Here is a 19886-nt window from a genome sequence, read left to right as displayed (position 1 = left end):
GCTCCTTCAATTCCTGCAACTCGGGGCCTTGTGAAAGGGTGTTGCTTAATGTGGGCTGATGGTCGTTATCATGAGTGCATTTATGGTTCTGTGAGGCTTTGGGAATCCTAAACCCAAAGAAGAGTCTCTGGAGGGAGAAGTACCTGTGGTACCTGAGTGCATCACCCATGTGCTCAGCGGGTGGACTCACCACCCTAATGATGTGCTGTGAAAGGACAAGAGCCGAATGGCTTCTTCTTCCCCTCTTTGAACACAGTGTTAAGGGTAATTTGTCTCTCTTCCCAATGGTGATGATATCTGGCTCTTACACTTGGTGTCTTGTAGAATCGCAGAATGGTTTGGGTTTGTAAGGGACCTTATATATTACTGTTTCCATTTCGTGCCTTGGGTAGGGCTGCCACCCACCAGTTCAGGCTACTCAGGGCCTCATCCAGCCTGGCCTTGATGGCCTCTAGGGATGTGATATCACAGCTTCTCTGGGCAGCCTCTGCCAGACAATTTCCTTTGAAAAGGCACTTGGAAAATCTATTGAGAGAAATTGTACAGAGGGAGAGAAACATATTGTAAGGAGGGGGTCATGAGCCTTAATGAGGCTGCTGAACATTTCATTTTAATTCTCAGTCTCATCTGTGTTCTACAAACACTTCCTATTCCCATGGCAAATGTTCTTCTCAAGGTATTTAGGACTCTTCAAGCCCCTGTGCGCACCCTGCCAACTAGAAGTTACCTTTATTGTGGCTGGTAAACTGCTTTTTATTTAATATTGACAGCTTTCCTTTAGAAACTCAGAATGTTTCAGGAAAATGTTTATTCCCTTGGATGATAAACTCTTGGCATAATGGATAAACCACAGAATCACACAGAATGACCCAGGTTGGAAGGGACCTCAAGGATCATTGTTAGTTCCAACCCCCCTGCCTGCAGGGCCACCAAACATACACCTTTACTAGATCAGGTTTGCCCAGGGGCCCCGTCCAACCTGGCCTTGAACACCTCCAAGGGACGGGGCATCCACAACCTCCCTGGGCAGCCTGTTCCAGGGCCTAACCACTCTCCTAGTGAAGAACTTCCCCCTAACATCCAACCTAAATCTTCCCTCTTTTAACTTAAAACCATTTCCCTTAAATCATCTGACTTTGAGCTGAGGATCCCAAGCTCTCAGTTACACACAGCCCTGCTGCGATTTGTTGCCAAGTTGTAGGGTTGCTAAGATGTCTCATACACCCCTGTGCTAAAAGCACTATATGTAGCAAACTCCTAAAATACTGTATGAATGTTTTACTACTTAAATTGCAGGTGAATGTTGTGCACACCACTTATGTGTTCTGATCTCCGTATCCCACCTTTGCAAATTTGTTGACAGGTTCTTTATGTGGAGCCTGCTGTTGTATTATGTTGTCACAAGCCATCAGTTAAATAAAAATACTGTCCATACATTTTTATTGTGTGTTGCTGCTCCTCACATACAGCAGATGTGAAATCAGTTGTTAGTTTTTACCACGTCTTGTGGACACCATAAAGTGCATTAAGATCAAGTGGCTAGAAATAGGAAGTCAGGGTTTGTAATGTATGGTGCAAGCAAAAATACAAGAATATATTTTCCCACTAGAGCTTTTGACAGATTTGATCACGTTTATTTCTGTACACATAGTTTGTTTAAAAAACTATCCGACTTCAATTGCTGACCTATTTTAAAAAGCATCTCCGCCACAATGATGGGTAGAAAGCAGGAAAAAAAATAAACTATATTCTTTAAATACCTACCTTGTGCCAAGTTCCTTACAACTAGCACTAGAATATAAACTGACCAATGAAATATTCATCCCGATATCTCAGCCCTCCTAAGTGTCTTCCATTTTAGTAACTTGTACTCGGAAGACACTACTTTTAAGAAACAGTCTATGAAAAGTGTTCAGACTCACAAAAAGAGGATGAAGGTACAGAACACGTATCTTAATAGATGGATGTATGAGTAATCCCTAGTCTGATTTTGACCACATCATTAGAAACCATTTGTTTAGAGTCTGTATTAAAAATTGAAGGTAGTTACTCTCACTTTTGGAACATAAATGTTTGCATGAAGGGATTAGCCATCTATTTACCTTGCCACATGACACAAACTAAAGTATCTTGCCCAGTAACTTCTTCAACATACTTTTTGCTTTCTGAGATGTGTAGAAGGTCTTTAGTGTCTCGAGTCATATAACTTCAAGGCTTCCTTCCTTCCTTCCATTTTACCAGTTCATGCCACAATGATGTGCAGTACCAAATACCATTTTTGTGTTCTATTCAGAACTGGAAGGAGAGATGTAGGAATACTGAGGAGTTTGTTTAGTGCTGGGGTAAGACACCAGCTGTTTCCTTGTCTCTCCATGAACAGAGCTCTTCTAACAGCATTACAATGTCTCTCTTGCCTATTAGGGGTGCGCTGTATCTCCCGGCAGGCTGAGGGAGGGGGACAGGCTTTTATTTTCCAGAAATTCTTCCAGTTGCCTCTTTTTTTCTGCTGCCTCTCCTTGTCTTTCATTCTCTGTGCTTTCCTTGTCTTCCTTTATCCCGTAAGACTGTAGTATCTGTCCTTGTCAGTCCTTTTACATCCTTAAGGAAAAAAGCTGTATGGATCTTGTCCCTTGTAAGTTGAAACGAATTGTATCATCCCATGTCAAAGCAAAAGACATGGAAACTCTTTTGCGCCAGTAGTAAAAACAGGTATGGAGTATAATATTGTACTGTGAATGATGATCTGACAGTGCTACCATTTGTATGCTCTAAATCAAAGGATGTTGTGGGAATTCATTTTTTTTTTACCCATAAGTTTTTATGTTCTGTTTGTAGGCTGGTAACAAATGGTGCCAAGTGGCATCAGTTTGTTATGTGGGCTTTGCAGTTACTGAGAAGTGGGCTGTTCATCGTAGCTCAATTATTGAGAGATTTGTTGCGTGATCAGAGCTGGGATCTGTTGGTGATCAGGCCTGTGTACGGAGAGTTTTCTCTCTTTCCTTTGGCTCATCCATCAGCTGCTGTCCTTTCTGATGAAAGCTGTTACTGTGCTGATGCTCCTCTTCTCATCTGTCTGATGAGCATGTCAGGCTGTCAGCTGCTATTTGGAAATCACTGTACTTCTTTGCATCACACACGCTTGTTCCGCATCTTACAGAACATATCACGGAGTGCTTCAATGAGCTTTATTCGGACCAGAGCATATGCCACGTGTAGCTTCAGAACCTTATTGTTAGCTGTAGATTTAGTGAATTAAATTGGAGTGCTTCTCTTTTTAATGTAGAAGAGGCTTTTCTTGATTTCTGTTCTTTGCCAAAATGTGTCTTGTAAGGCACATGCTGAAATAAGGTTTTGGTAGGCCGATCTTTTGAAACCTTCACTTTTTTTAACTACCCATAGAGAATTTCTTGTGAGGCTGTTGAGGGAGCCATAGGTTTCTGTTGTGGGTTTGTAAAAATAGTCCCGCAGGAGTGCTAATGTGTTGTACTGGCTCAGTGGCTAAGTTAAACTTTTAGCTGTGAAATAAAAGGGAAACAAATTGGGTAACCGAACACATCAAAAGCTCTCTTTGCTTCAGCAAAACGGTCCCAATTCTGGCTGTGATGTTGCGATCACCACCAGCTTTTGCTTTATTTAGGGATTAGGATTTGGCAGTTCTTAAAGAAAGACCTATGTGAAAGGAGCTTTCCCACAAATTATCAGTTGAGCCATTTAGACTGTTGGAATGCACTCTGTTAGGGGAAGAAGAATGAGGGAGACATTAATACCAGGGAAATAAATTAAGTCTTATATTCTAAAACAGTAACTCGGGTTAGCTGGTATTATGGAATTCCTGCGGTAGAGTTACTTGCAGTAATAGTACCTTGTTAGTTTTAACTTTCGACAATAAAACAGTCAGGAATTTTCTTGTTAGGACACCAATTGCTATTTTGCAGATAACTAAAAACTAGGAACAAACGTGGAGCCTCTTTTAGCATTTGATTTTTTTGTTTGTCTTGGCTGGCGGGAAATTTGAGTGAATTTTAAGTCTTTAAAAGAAGTTGTACCTCAATTATTTCATGGGTAAGCAAGAACTACTTGTGCAAAGAATTGATTTGGCTTAAATAAACTTCACTAGAAGATATGACTGTAACTGTCCTTTTTCCATGCTAGTGGGCAATTGAAAGGGAGGGGCAGAATTGCATAGGACCGAAATAACACAGTTGCACTTCTTTACAGTCACAAGTATTGTTATACTTGACGCAAATTTTGATCAGTTTCAACCAATACTGTTTAAGTGAACTGAAATCTAAATACTGTATTCCAGATAAAATGATGACAGCTAAAATAACTAATACAAGCAATGTCAATCTCAGATTTGCAACTGTTCTCTAAAGGTAGTGTCTACACTAACACAAGTGGGGCAAATCAACTCACTGAGGAGAGAATTGTTTGTCTTCAGGTTATGTTTCTAAAGTGATGTTTGGCACAGCAAGGAACTTAAAACTTCTTGAAGCTCTATGCATTATAAAAGAGTCAATTTTTTCCATCCCTCTCCATTTTTTCTTTGCTTCCTAACATAAAACACCCAGATTGAAGCACTTCTTTACTAGACTGACTGAAAATGAAACGTTCCCTTGTTCAACCCTGTTTCATGTAGTTTGTTGCATGAATCTGTAGAGGCAAAATTGGTGTTGCTGTTTGTGGAACGTGTCAAAACTGATTGGTATCTCATTTGTTTCTTGTCTGCAAGGGCCATGATCTGGAATTATAATAATAATTTCTGTACACCTATACATCTGTAATTGGTGATCATTAACCAACTGACCATGTGGATGATTTCAGACTTCACCCCGATGGAAATAAAGGTTCAATTGCTTAAACCCGCATCATAGATGATAGAAAACAATTTACCTTCTCCCTCCGCTGTGAAGGCAGGTTTTAGACACAGTCCTTATAATATGTAGCTTTCCAGAACTGCTGTCTTGAAGTGGCTTGTTGAGATGTCCAGAAGGGATTCTGACAGGTAGTTTAGTTGCATTTGTTGGCTTTGGTTTGGGAATCCGAGTTGGAGCTGGTTGACGGAAAGCATCAGTAATCTTGAAGTAAACGAACAAACAAAAGGTCATGTTAGGAGGAGACGTTGGTTGTACGCTTAGCACTTTACTGTTCTTTTCCACTTCATATAATTAAACATGTTGCTCTCACTTAGAACTGTCTGCCTGAACTTCCTTACCCTCATTGGTAATGAGAATGTAACACTGTTTCCCTTATTCATGATCCACGTAAAGGAAAATAGATTCACAGAACCATTGTGGTTGCAAAAGACCTCTGAGATCATTTAGTCCAACCATCAACCCACCCCCACCATGCCCACTAACCACGTCCCTCAGTGCCACAGCTACATGACTCTTTAACACCTCCAGGGACGGTGACTCCACCACCTCCCTGGGCAGCCTGAGCCATTGCCTCACCACTCATTCTGACATCTTTCCTAACATCCAACCTGATATCCAACCTCAGAAAGGAACTGGAATTCTGAGGTCTGAACCAATGCTAGGTCTAACAGTGTAACTTGCTTCATATTTTTATTTTTGAAATCAGAAAGTATTAATTTGTAGCTTTAATCTATACACTGAGAAGGGAGACTGTTTGGCCTTGAAAATGAGAAAGATAATGTGTTTTTCTTTTCTTTGTGGTCTTTGCAAGATTTTACCTCTCGGTGGCAGCAAAGTTTGCGGGTTTGTGATGCATCGTTATTTAACTATAGCCGAACTGAAACTTTTAATTAAATGCTGAATTGAAAAAGGAGATGCGTTTGAAAACGAATTTTGCATGTAATCACTCAGATTGTTATCACGAAAGGGAAAAAAACACAATTTCTTTTCCCCGTGCAAATTATTTATACCAATGATAAGTGTCTATGTTAGGATGACTAAATGTGCACATCTGCAATTGGACTGTATTTGACTGTATCTCCGTGATTTCTGTTATAGGCAGGGATCTAAGAAACCATCCACCTAGCTCTCTCCCTCCTTTTTCATCTCTTAAAAACTGTGGTTTTTTCATCATTCCTAATACAAATTATAGAGAGAAAGGGGTGAATAACTTAAATTTAAGGCAAACACTTAGGCTGATATTTAAGTTGTTGACTTTTATTATGTGTATAGCTAGATCAGTGAGATTCAACTTTATTTTTCTTAAGCTTGCTACTTGACTTAGTGACTCTGCTGTGAGTTGCAAGAATATTTGGGGGCAGTTGACTAGAGAAGTGCTTAAGCTGCTGTGACTGTACCTGTAAAGAGGGGGTGGCGTTATGTGAAATTTGTTTGGAAAGTACTTGGAAACTACTTTATATCAAAGACTTCACTTATTTCGTTGCATAGTGAAGATTTTTGAACAGTCCTCTTAGTGCTTTCCCTACTATGTGGTCTAAAGGCCTGTATGCAGGTACAGTAGACATGACATGCTCATATTTTTTTACGGAGAACTATGTGACTAAAAAACTGTATGAAGATATTGGTGGCCTTTTCAGTTTGTTATTTAGCTCTTAGCTATTTATGGGTAGTCTGTGCACACCAAGAATGTCCTCAGATTTTTTCAATCCTTTTTACCAATCCATTTCTTCCATCAAGAGGAATGGTTTTCTGTCTACCCCATTCTTCATTGCCATCTACTTGTTTCCTCAAATTTCCAGCTCCGTGTTCATAATTGGTGTTAAGTTACAGCTCCTTGAGTTCTCATTTGGAAGACACTTCTATTTGCTTCCTTTCTAAGTGATGGAAGAGGAAATACGACATTGATCCTTCAAAAACCAGGTTGAACTGCCTTTCCTACTCCTCTTTGCCATTTCCATCAGTGCTCTCAGAACACTGTTTCTGACTACCTGGATAAGATTTTAGCAGTTGTATGTTTTTTCTTTATTTCAGTATCTGTAGATGCACTTATGCAAATATAGGCAAATAATTACAGCAACAGTAAAGCAAAGACATTAAACTAGTCATGCTTTTGAAATTATTAGGTTATGGAGCATGTCTATCTGTAAGAGTAACATTATTTTACTAATTTGAGGGTGGATTAAATAAGTAGGTAAAGAAATGATCTAAGGTACGAGAAAACTGCTGTTTCATAAAGGTTTTTTAACTTCTTCAATTTTAAATTGGCTTCTATTGTTGCTGTCAATCACCTGAAGTAGGAGCAGGAGAGAGAAAGGGCATTACCCTGAGAACTTGTATGGGGTGCAGGTGTTTGTTATCCCACAGTGGATGGCAGTGAGTATTTCAGGGATCGGAACAAACACTTCACAGGTGTATGTTTGGTGGCCCTGCCAGGCAGGGGGGTTGGAACTACATGATCCTTGAGGTCCCTTCCAACCCAGGTCATTCTGTGATTCTGTGTGATTCTGTGACAGCTGTCAGATTTTCACACACAACTGTGAAAATGCCCTTTTGTAACTTCAGGAAGTTGGCTGAGAAGGTTTGCTCTGACATAACAGGACTTACATTCCATGTACCCTTCATTCTTTCCCAAGGACAGAGGCAACTTATCAGTTACAGACACGGGCCATCAGGAGTTCTGCCACAATGCAGTGCTGGTTTTCTGGGGAGGGGCTAAGACAGGTGTGCATGTGGATATACACCTGTTTATGTGCTGCTCAAGTAGTTGTGCCTTTGGTCCTAATCTCATTTTGCTCTGGAAATGCGGTACATGCTTTGCTTCCTGTTTGAACTGTATTTGTTTGAATAGAAGGGAAGATGTCACGCTTCAGCAGTAGGCTTTCTCACTTATCTTTCTGGTGTTGTTGTAGAACTGTGTCTAGGAGAAGTAACTTCAGATCCAATTCTCTCTCACTCCTTAGATTTTTTAGTTTAACAAATTTGAGCAGTAGAAAGAATCATATGCAGCTTTAATGAAAGCGGCCAGGGGATGGTGCTGAAAAGCCCTTACACAGAAACCCAGATGTCTGCACGTGCAAGAGCGAGCTGCTTGCCAGACTGCAGCTTATTCCTGGATGACTGAATGCAGACAGAACCTAAGCCAGGTCTGCAAGTGAGGATGAGTTAAGATGGAGTGGCAAAACTAAATATTCCCTTTGGTGTCTATGCAAGATGTTTTAGGCTGAAATTTTCACTTGGGCCCCTTGAGCTGCACAGGGCATTTGACTATTTCCTTTTCTTTCACTATGTCCTGGCATCCATCTTCTTGGAATCCAGTGGGAAATTTCTCAGTTGCTCTGTATTTCCTTTTATGCGACTGGATTGTGTGCATGACTATATTCAGATGTGTAAGAAGGAGCAGGGTCAGTAGTCCTTATTAATACTGGTTAGACCTCAGCCAGAGTACTGTCTAGCTTGGGGCATTGCACTTTTAGAAATAACACACCATTATAAATAGCTGTGCAGTGGGGAAATAATTAGTGATCTGTATAGTTGCAGTGCTTGAGCTATTAGGTGGGAAAGCGACTGGGTTTGTTTAACCTGGAGAAAACAGAAGTGAAGAAAGATATGTTAATTGCTTTCTAATATGTGAAAGGCTGCTGCTGAGAAAGTAGTTCTCCAATTCCAATGGGAGGACAGGAAACAAAAACTGGATATCAAGTTCAGCAAAGGGAATTCAGTTTACAAATTAGCAAGTCTTTTAGTGGCAAGAAAGCTTCAGCCCCATTACAGATTCCTGGGGTTACTGAGAAATTATCATTGCAGAAGTTTTAGAACAGGAGGGGCCAAGAATGGTTTAGGTCAAAGTGTAACAGGAAAATGGGCAGAAAAATGTCCTGAGGTCCCTTCTGTGCTCAGTTTCCTATGATTTCTACTGTTTTGCTGACAGTAGGCCCATTACAGTACCCGTGATTTCAACATGAAGTATCTGACAGAAAGACTTACATTAAGATTAGAAATAACTAACATATACTTGATGAGTCGTGCTCATATGCCACCATGGTGTTGTTTGCTGAACACCCAAGCTTACATCTACTTTCTGATGGTGGGGTAAAGAAAAAGTGTTGGACAGAGTCAGGGACAAAATTGGAATTCCTAATTACTAAAGTTCTGCCATGGGACATCCTCACTGGGAAATGCGGTAATCTTGAAACGTAAGGTAGTTATAGGCTCATTTTGTAATAGACAGATGACAAGACACATGGAAAGGTGAGTTTGTGTTGGGGGTCCTAGGATTTCTCCTAGGGGAAGGACTGACCTGGACTCACAGGGCAGTGCAGCCTGCCCTTTACTGAGATGGAATGCCTCTTGAATTGAGAGGGTCTCTTAGGTGCCCTATTAGGGTATTGACCATCGCCAAGATGAAACAGTGCGTCGTTTTTGGTGTACCGAGCACCATGCAATATTAATTCTGTCCATGGGAGGGCAGCGCTGACACTTAAATGTTTCTGCTGGTGCTTAAAAGTTTGTGTAGCTCTACAATGCATTATTTTACATATGTTTATGAGATCATCAATTCTCTCAGTCTAAATCACTGCTGCCATTCGTGGAGTAGAAGTCTTGACATTGAGTCTCATTCTGTATGGATTATGTGGGCATCTAGGGAGGGATGTGCTTGTATGTTTGTAAATATCCACCTCTCAAAGGTGTGTAGAACTGAACTGATACCTACAGGCAATTTTTAACATGAAAGCATTCTCAGTATTAAAATCATCAGCTCAAAAGCTCTGTGAAAATATATTTTCTCATATAAATTATGATATATGTTGAAGAAGTTTACGGAGGTAACCAGGTTGTGTCCAAGAATACTCTGCATGGAGGAGGAAAAAGAACCCTGTGCTTTTATCATCAGGGCCTTTTTTCTGTGTGGGAACAGGCTGCTGTGGAGGTCACATTTAATGGTGTGTTAATGAGAGTCCCATTTTTACATGGAGACGTATATTTTTCTACGCAATTAATATATATGTAATTATATTATTAAACTAGCTACATATTTTAAACATAGACAAGTCTTTATATATACTACACACATAAAAAAACACCTCTGTGTTTGTCCCCGTTTGTCCGTTTGTTGATGCTTTTGTGGCATAAAGCACCACCTATAAAAGCTTCAGTGTGAGACAGTCAAAGATAAGAAATTCTGGATTTTAGTTAACTTCTCCCATTTTTTTTCTCCTCTCAGCTGTGAAGTGAGAGTCAGTTCTTAGTACCCCAGAAGGCTGTTAGGCTGTTAGTAGGACTGTTGAATGGTGGTTGTACATTTGGAGTGCTCTGTGATGTATTTATGTGCTAGATTGCATCTCTGCAGACAGTCCTGGTGGTAACTAAGGTAAGACCAGTGCTTTGGCAGCAATTCCAGTATAAAGAGGTCTCATCTTTTGTTGCTTGTCCCAGCGGTTTTACTGACATAGCTGCTTGTTTGAGCCATGCTATGAAATAAACCCTTATTTTTGTTCGAGTCCAGGTTAGTTTCTTGATCTGATTCTCAGTGCTACTTCATGAGCAGTAATATCAGCATAACTGAATGGACAGTACCCTGTGGTAGGGGTAAGAGGGGAAGTAGCTTCTCTTGCCTATCCTTGTATGAAGACCCTGCTATGTCAGGCCAGTGCCTGCAGGGCAGAGTCCCTGATTGAAACAGGCTTATCCTGCTGCACTCAAAATGTGCTTTCCATGAGTGCTTACCTTATTAGTCTGGGGACAGTCAAGTGCAATTGGCAGCTCTGAAAGTTGAGACTTTTTGGATGCCCATACAATAGATGGGAGATTTGCTGAGGGGCTGTCAACCAGAATTTGGCTCCATCAGGGGGCCACTGGCTGCAGGTTTGTGGAAACACTTCATTTGTTTTAAACTTTTAAGGAAAGCCTTTTTCTTGAGCAGTTTCCCACTTAGATTGCTTGGTGCTTATTTTGAAATGTATTTTCGCACCAACTCCTGCTGTATCTGAACCATAAGATTTTTTTCTCTTCTATTTCTTGTTAACATAATGTTTGGTAGTCTTCACTTAAGCCTGGAGATTAGGCAGTTGCCAGTTATTGTTTTGCCTGTCTCAGTAGCTGTTCTTAGGGGCAAAGCCCTTGGGAAAATGGGTACTCCATTTCTATCACCAGACCCTGCAGAATCCACTCAGCCTTAATCAGAAAGTAATACTTTATAATTCTGCTTTTTATTATTTTTTCCTTAATGTGGGAAGTATGCTTTTTAAGCCTTTATGAGATCCATACATAGAGATCTTTTTTCTTCTTACAGCCTTGCATTCAGTCCCCAGGTACCACGTTGATGTTATCTGCTGTGCTTTGAATTAGGAAGTGTAGCTGGCTAGTCCTGTATTTGTTTGTCAATTATATTCATGAATTAGCAACTTGAGGGTGGGATTCATTTCTTAAACCTGAGATACCTTTCAGCTGATGGATGGGCACTCTACTCTCAGTACTATTATTAGCTCTTAGTCTCTTTTCCTTCCTTCCTTCACCTCCCTTCCCTCATCTGTCATTTTTTGTGACAAAAAATATATATATAAATATTTCAAAGGAAATATTTTATTGCATAAAGACTCAGAAATGCTGAGTACTGAATTGTTGCCTTTACACTACCTTTACTTGCATTCCTTTGCTTGCTTACAGAACTAAAACTGAAAAGAGAAAGCAGGCTGATAACTTCTGCCATTTCCTTTATCATTTAATTTTTCCTTTCTGTTTCTGGGGACTTAACATTACACTTAGCGGAGAGAGCGGGTTTGTAGATCTGAGAGCAGGTGTCTGCACGCTGTTTTGGAAAAGGGATGGCTTGATACTGTGATCTGCTGAAAACTGTTCTTATGCTCTGTTTCACTGTTTAATCCCTCAGGTATACCCTACTTAGTGCTTTGGGTTATTTTTTCTTTGCAACTGTATTTCCCATTAATATTTATTTATATCGCTGTTGTAAGTATCTGTCAAATTTTAGGCTATTGGGCAAACACTGAAGTCTCATCTTCCAATATTAGAACAGCAGTACTTACCACTCGGTGTGCATCTGAGTCCTGGAAAAATCTGCCTTGGTTGGTTGAAATGTAATACAGTTATACTTGGTGTTTATGTTCAGTGTTTAAATCATTTTTCAGACATGTCATTTAATTTTTCTCTTGCTCTGTTCTTTCTTTGCCTGCTAAGCAAGTAGGTGAATATTCCCCCTCAGTATAAAGAAATAATCTGAAATATGGAGCGCTGATCTGAGCAGCTTGAAGTAAACTTGTAAACACTTGCAGTTTCACTCTCTAAGCTATGCTTTCTCATGATAAAAATAGAGCTAGCTTGTTTTTATTCAGACAGCTGTGTAAGTTTCTGCTCTCAACAAGTACATTCGAGCAAATGTTCTTCTCTGCTACATATTTTGAAACAGGTATTGGGAATTTGAATGGGATGAACAGGTTCTATTTTGCAAGTAAAATTATTAGGCAAGATAATAACTGTATTTTTCATGTGTTGAAAATCTATGACAAAAATTCCCGTGTGAAGTCAGTTAAGGTGGATTATTTAATTAATGGGGGGATATAATTGTACCTTAATCAAGGCTTGTTTTTTAGGAAATGTAGCAAGTTTACTTACATGTAATATTGGTACATCTTATTTGAGGATTAATGGTAATGTGTGACTAATTCCTTTGTGTTTTGTTAATTGGACAGTTCCTGGTAAACCACCAGCAGAAGTACTGAGACAGGAGCAGAAGTTCTGTCCTGTTTAATGATTAAACTTAAAAGCGTTGTGAACTTTGGCCTAGGCTTTGTATTGAAAACTTAACTTTAGATTGTCAAGTCCTTATTCATAGTATCTTGGGAACTGTCCAAAAGTCTAAATGCGCTTTTTGCTATTATGTCCTGTTTTGTGATGTCTTTCAAAGACATTGTCATAGATGGGCAGGTAGTTAATAACACATTTCTGTACATTTTGAACACGGCTATAAAGTGAAATATTTTTCCCACAAGGCTTTAAAGTCTGATTGAAGAAAATGGTAGCGTTTCTGAAGGACAGTTGTTTATCCTTTAATTTGTAGAGAATCTGGCATCCATTAGTACACTGTCAAGTATGCACTTCAGGCACAGTTACTCAGTACCATGCTTATAACATGCCCCTGCAGAGATCTTGGGTATCAATCAACAGAACATGCAGTATTCCAGATTCTAGACGTGCAGAGAATGAGTTCTGAATGGACTGCTTCTGCTTTTCAATTTTGGATGAGCCTTTCAGTTAATAATGTGTAAACTGAACGTAAGAAAGTTACCTGTTCATATAATTGGCACGGTTATGGTAAATTTATTATAAGAATCAAGTTATCATCTTGACTTGCCTGAGTGCTTGCTACTGTCTATATCAGCAGCCTCTGCTGAAGTTGGTGGGCGCCAACTTGCAATGTCCTGCAGGATGAGACCGTTCATTTCTTCTGACCCATAGAATCACAGAATCATTTCAAGTCAGCGATGATAAACTGAAACAAATCTAGTGTGAAGGACCTCTTCTGAAGCTTGATAACCCGATACAGCAGTTCTTGAAGCTATTCATGACATTAAGCTAGACTTACACCATCCCACATTTTGACTTTAAAGTTTCTGCTGCTCAGCTGTAGTATCACAGAGTCATAGAATGGCTTAAGCTGGAAGGGACCTCAAGGATCATCAGGGGACCTCCAAGTACATTTGCTACATTGAGTTCTAATCACAAAATCTGTAACTTCATAATTTTTCTTCCTATCACTGATTTAACCTAGAAGAAGTGTGTGTGGGTGGTGGGCTTTGCTTTTCAATAGAAGCTATTCCTTCAAATATCAGCTATTACCTACGGTTGTAACCATTTGGATTCCTGTTCAATAAAAGTTCCTTTGTTATGTTAAAGTGTGTGCCAAAGTCCTTTGCCGAATCAGCTGCTAAATTATACTGCAGATAGGATTTTTTTTTAAACTCCAGATAATGTAAGCAGAATAATGATACAGGTTTAGTGAAGAAATGAATAGGAACTTTGTCCTTACATGCAAACTTCCTTGTCGATAAGATTTTATATTAATTCCAGTCCTTCCACCCCTGAACATAAGTTACTTAGGCACTTCTTTAGAATTAGAGGCTGCCTTTCCAAATTCACATTTTTTTTCAAGACAGCTTTTGTGATCTGAAAGTGCATTTCAGATCTTTTGGCTTGATTTACATTCAGTGTGAAGCTGGTCTACTACTTGCAATATTTACTAGGAGGTTACAGTTTGCTTTTTGGCCCATGTGTAAACTGAGACAGCACTGTTTATGTTTCTGTCCTTTTCTTATGCACTAATACCATGTCCATCACTGAAATATCTTAACCTTTTTTTGGCTGTACTTTGTATGGTACTGCAATTTTCCCTAGTACTAGAGGTCTATGTGTTCAGAGAGGTGGTCTAGTGCTACTTCTTACTACTTCAGTCGAGCTTCCTCTGCCTATTATGTGAAAAATATGACGGTGGGTCACAGTTGCTAATCTTGTTTCTCCTTCAGTGTACTTATATAGCATGTTGGAGTGATAATGAAGAGCTTAGATGAAATTCGAGTGTTGTATGTGAATGCATTCCCTTTACCATTACCTCTTAGAAATGTATTTCTGTTAATTCTTTTACAGTGTACTTAAATGATAGTAATTTTTCTGTTGTATTGGGAAAAAAAAAACACAAACATTTGCCTTATTGGGAGGGAATTAGGGTTTACATGAAGTTATAAAAAGAGATTTTATAAAAGGATGGGGATAAAAAGTGGTTGTCTTGGTCTGGAGCATATCGTTTATGCATCATAAATCTGACACAAGATACAATACATGTTATTTTGATTGTGTGTGTGATATAATGATAATTATCTGAAATGAGAGCGCTAGGAGGGATTTGGAAGAAACGGAAAGTAACAAGTTAAGTCTTTTCTGACGTTAGCAGGCAATATTATGGCTTAATTCAAATTGTTCCATACATGCAAAATAAAATAAAATAAAAATACAAACACACACACACACACAAAGGAACCAAAAATGTTCTGCAAGCAATGATAAAAATAATCAATTATTTACTGTTTTTGTAATGTTAAAATATTTCACCAAGGCAAGTTGCAGTCAAAAGTAATGTGAGTTATTCTGAAAATGGAAATACATAAAGATGCATTTATACAAGTGCAAGACTAGATATTTTACATAACTGTATTTCAATTAGAAGATATACAGTAAGTGCACACTTGATAACACTAAGCAGGCAAAACTTAACGTTAGTTTCGTATACTGTTGTAAAGTTCATGCACAGATCTCTCCCATAGGACAAGGGCCGTTCCAAATAATTCTTGCTGGGATGAAAAACAGGATGGATTGCTGGTAAGGGTGTCAGCATGGATGAGGGTCAGTTATAGACATTACTTACTGTAATTTGTGATTGCCGTGGGAGAGGAGTGGCTGTTGGTGTGATAGTAATACTGCTGGTGATTTTATTGGTGGGCTTAGTGGGTATTCCATTAGCTAGTGCTGGAGTTCTGTTATCTTGCACTGGGGTACAAGGGCTGATGGTCTTGGAACCGGTGAGAGCTTGGACATAAGGACTTCCTAAGTGGATGTGGATTTTGTTATCCTCAGTAGTTATTACACTTGATCCCGTGCTGTTAGATCTCTGAAACTGCCATGACGACTGCCTGTCAGGGGATACTCTGAAAACGGCATGCTTGGCTCCCATTTCCAAAGGCTCTGAGGAGAGCATTTGTTCCTGAGAACTTGAGCCTGGTAAAGCCAAAGGGGACATTGTTCTTTCAGGCGTTAAGGAACCACATGAGTCAGGAGTTTGAGATCTTGCAAAAGCAGCCATAGTAATGGGAGAAATGGCTTGCTCTGGGCTCATGTAACCTTCTGATACTTTTGACTTTACAGGAGCGAAGGAGGCATTTTGAATAATAGTTATTCTTTGTTTGGGAGTGCCACAGTTAGGTATAACTGCTGTGCTTGTATAGGAGTGAGGACTTTCAGTGTTAGGACTTGTTATTTCGAGTGTTGCTGTGTTCTGTCCATGGTCCGGAGTTACTTTTATGTGCAGAGGTTGGCCAGGTGTATGGCTTAGCACTAGGTCACCAGCCTGTGCACAGTTTCCATTTTGCTTTGTATGAATCTTTCCATTTTGGTGGTGGCTTTCTTTGGACTTCATCCAAGGGATCCATAATTTCTTGTGCCTGGCATTCCCGATGGATGAGTTGCTTCTGAAAGACACCGACTGCTCCTCCTCATTGCTGTCTTTGTCCTCATTGTCACTGTCTTCATACAGCTGCCCATTTATGACTGCTCGCTCTAAAGGCATGAGTGTTTTGTAATCGGGCGGTTCATTGTCAGCAGGATCTGTCTGGACTTCTTTAGAGAAAACTTGCAAGTCAGAAATCCGTCTTCCATTAACACCGGCTCTGTGGCTCTTACTGAAACGTCTGTACCTCTCCAACTCTTTGGTGAGGCTTTCCATTTCTCTTGCTAACTCCCTGTTCTTGTTTTCTTGCTGGGTGAGTTTCTTCTGTAAGACTGTATGATCACCTCGGAGGTGACAGAGTAGGTCTTCTGTTGCCATGTATTCATGCATTTTCTCTTTCAGTGCATCTACTTCTCTGGAAAGGTGACTTGATTTCGCTTCTTCTTCTTTGAGCTTCTTAAAAAGACGCTGCTCTTGATTGGACTCTGCCTTTTCTGTTAGTTTATACCTAGCTACTTCCATTTTGACAGCCTCCAGCTCTTCTGACAGGAGCTTGGCTTTGTCCCGTTCATTGACGTATCTTCTTTCTAGAGACTCAAATTCATCTTCGGTTTTCATAAGATCATCTTCTATGGCCTTCATTTCTTTCAGCTTCTGCTTAAGCCCCTCGACTTCTTGAGAAAGCTCTTTGATTTTGTTGTTCTCCTGCTGCAGGGAAGTGCTGGATTTAGTAGTCTCTTTAAGCTTATTTTTAAGAAATTCTTTTTCAACAGCTTCCAGTGACTGAAGTCTTTTTCTTAGAATATTTACTTTGGAAGCAAGATCGCTTCCTTTCTCCTCTTCTGCTTTGAGTTTGTTTCTCAGTTCATCTCTTTCTTTTGTGACACTGGACACTTTTTCCTCTGCATCAGATTTTGATTTCAGTGCCTTTTTACTTTCCTCAATTAGTTTTTCTGTAATGGACATCACTTTATTTTTTTCCACCTGGAGCTGAGAAGTTGCAGCTTCCAGCTTTTCTTCTGTTTGCTTTATTTTTTCACTCATAGTTTTTCTTTCATCCACAAGCATCACTGTTAGAGTCTTCAGCTTTGTTAAATCTTCTTTAAGCGTGGACTCGGTTTTTTCTAACTTGCTTTCAATTGCTTCGAGCTCTCCAACTCTAGCTTTTAAGCCTTCCAGCTCAAGGGACAGCTGTTTAGTTACCATTTTTTCTCTTTCTAGGTTGCATTTCAGGGAGTAGCATTCCTGTTTGCTTTTGCTGAAAGCATCCTCTAATTTCTCCAGCTCCATAATTCTTTTGTTGAGTTTGTCAACTTCCCCTTTAAGGTTCTTGCTCTGCGATGCTTCTTTTTCTAACTTTTTATTAAGTTCTCTGCACTGATCTTCCATTTTTATGAGCTCTTCATCTTTTCCTTCCATCTCCAGCAGCCGTTTCCTTAACTCCTCCACTTCAGACATAAGAGTGGAGTTCCCATATTCTCCCTTATTTATCTTATCCCTTAGGTCTTGCAGTTCATCTTCTGCTTTTCTTAAAGATTTATTGGTCTCTTCCAGCTCATCAATTTGCCGGCTGAGTGCATTCAGTTTTAACCGGAGCTGACGATTCTGGCTGTCTTCATTGGTTAGTTTGGCCATCATCGCTTCTTGATCTTGGGAAACCTTACTGCTTTGAACTTGAAGTTCAGCCTCCAGCCTGCTGGCTTTCTGTTCTTGCTCTTGAGCTTTTGCTTCAGCAAAAGCGAGTTTCTCATGTGCTTGGTCTGCAGAAGTGGTTAACTCTTGAATTTTTTGACTTTGTTGATTCAATTGCTCAGTGAGTCTTTGCTGTTCATCCACAACCATTAAAGCAAAGGATTTCAGTTTAGTCAATTCTTCTTTCAGTTTAGCTATTTTCTTGTTGTTTTCCTTCTCTTTTTTTTCTTGATATGCTGTTTCTTGTTCAAGAAGCTTTTTCAGTCTAGGGAGAGGAAATAAAAGAATATTTTAAAGCCATTTCAACAGGCATTTAAAAACACACTTGAAATATTATGACATCTGCCAGATGTGCTTGAACATTCACTTGTAACTAGAAGCAGACCTCTCCTTGTAGTGTCATAAGGAAGATCCTATAGGTCCTAGCTTTTCTACTCAGATTTCCTTTATAGTGGACACTTGAATAATTATCATTAACACTTAAAAACTTCCACAGTTATGCATCTGTAATTACATTTTTAGCTTTTGACAGGTATCAGTGCAATGCAGCTGTTTGATGTTCTGCTCTGGAACAATGCTGATTTTGGCTGTCTCCTGAGACTAGGTGTGTATGTGCAGGTTATTTTGATAATCATAGTGGTTGAGAAATTATATCAGTGCAGCCCTCAAGGGCAGGTATACGTTACAGCTTTATAAACCTAATACCTTTGAGCTACTTATAAACCATCCTGATCTTTTATGATGTTTATCATTAAACCTTACAGGTGTTAAAGTACATGAAGGAAGTGTACCCACACTAGGCTGTTAGATGCACTGACTAATGCTGCTTTCTAAACAGTGCATCAAAGCAAAAACCAAACAATGTCTCTCAGTCTGTCTTCTGAGATACAGATCCTATTACGCTGTATCACACCAAAAATCTTCTGTCAAGAGATAAACAGGGGTTTAGGTTGTGAATGTAAGAAGGCCAAACTTTCTTGCTCCCCGCTGGATTCAGATTTGGTCCCATATTAAAACTTCGAAGATGCACTGAAGAGCATCCGTACCTTATAGGACTCTTGAAACTTTTCACAATGATTTCCCCAAATCATTGCTTACAAATTTACACTAGCTCTCAGTCTTAGCCAAGATGCAACACACTTCAATGGTTCAAGGCCTGTGATGAGGTTGCACATTTGTTCATGTAAAATTCTAAGAAGCCTCCAAAAATCTCAAATAATAACAAAGTTCTTTTGCAGATTTTTTTGTTGGGGAGGTGCTTTTACATTGCATGAGTTAAGATTACATTTGGCAGCACACCTTCCTCCTTTCAATTAGATTTTTTCCACAGCTGATCTATACATTAAGTATGTTCTGATATTCAGTAAATTACTTAAAACCCTACATTGAAATAATGAAGTATTAGAATTTTTTTATGCTTCACTGTTGTTCATATATATATTATGTGTATTTAGTTGCATAGAGTGGCAATGGGGAGAAGGAATTGCCTTTCAAGAGTGTTCTTCCTTTTTCTGAGGTATGATAAGGACTTTCCAGGAGTAAGTAATGATGCATAAGGTTCGCGTTCTGCATTTGTCCCTGGTGAGCATTGTGATGTCCAAGCAGGGAGTCTTTACAGCTTTCCACTGACAAGTTCCTGTTGCAGCCCTTCTTTTTGTTCAGGACAAGCTTAGATAATGGCCTCCTTTGCGCAGCTCTTTATTAGCTGTTGACTGACTGGAGGCATGTATTTATGGGGCTTTAATAGGCTGCCTCAGCAACATCTTCTTTGGCTGCATGGTAGATTTTGTGCATGTAGAGAGGAAGCCCCTGCCATTCTGCAGCTGTCTGTCAGACTTGTCTGGTTTAATCACAGAATCATAGAATTGCTCAGGTTGGAAAAGACCTTAAAGATCATCAAGTCCAACCACAACCTAACCATACTACCCTAACTCTAACCACTCTCCACTAAATCATGACCCTGAGCACCACATCCAGATGGTTTTTAAACACATCCAGGGATGTTGACGCAACCACCTCCCTGGGGAGCCCATTCCAGTGCTTCACAATCCTTTCTGTAAAGAAGTTCTCCCTGATATCCAACCTAAACT

General features: G+C 39.7%; 2 protein-coding genes across 8 annotated transcripts in view; one reads left to right on the top strand and one right to left on the bottom strand.

Moving 5' to 3' along the window:
* The window catches only part of CMSS1 (cms1 ribosomal small subunit homolog), a 208215-nt gene that overhangs the window by 481 nt on the left and 187848 nt on the right, over nucleotides 1-19886 (top strand). The window lies entirely within an intron of this gene.
* The window catches only part of FILIP1L (filamin A interacting protein 1 like), a 178407-nt gene continuing 160675 nt past the window's right edge, over nucleotides 2155-19886 (bottom strand). For 6 of the 7 annotated variants that reach the window (XM_015876727.2, XM_032447718.1, XM_015876755.2 and 3 more), the window contains 3 exons: nucleotides 15307-18061; nucleotides 4894-5078; nucleotides 2155-3731 (listed from right to left, as the gene is read on the bottom strand). In XM_015876727.2, coding sequence (XP_015732213.1) covers nucleotides 3641-3731; nucleotides 4894-5078; nucleotides 15307-18061 — 3031 coding nt within the window. In that variant the 3' untranslated portion in view covers nucleotides 2155-3640. The remainder of the gene's footprint in view (nucleotides 3732-4893; nucleotides 5079-15306; nucleotides 18062-19886) is intronic. The other variant, XM_032447722.1, reaches the window with a different exon arrangement.

Source organism: Coturnix japonica, chromosome 1, assembly GCF_001577835.2.
Source record: "Coturnix japonica isolate 7356 chromosome 1, Coturnix japonica 2.1, whole genome shotgun sequence".
NCBI classification, from domain to species: Eukaryota; Metazoa; Chordata; class Aves; order Galliformes; family Phasianidae; genus Coturnix; species Coturnix japonica.
Note: the sequence above shows the minus strand (reverse complement) of the source record. Positions and strands in the feature narration are given on the sequence as shown.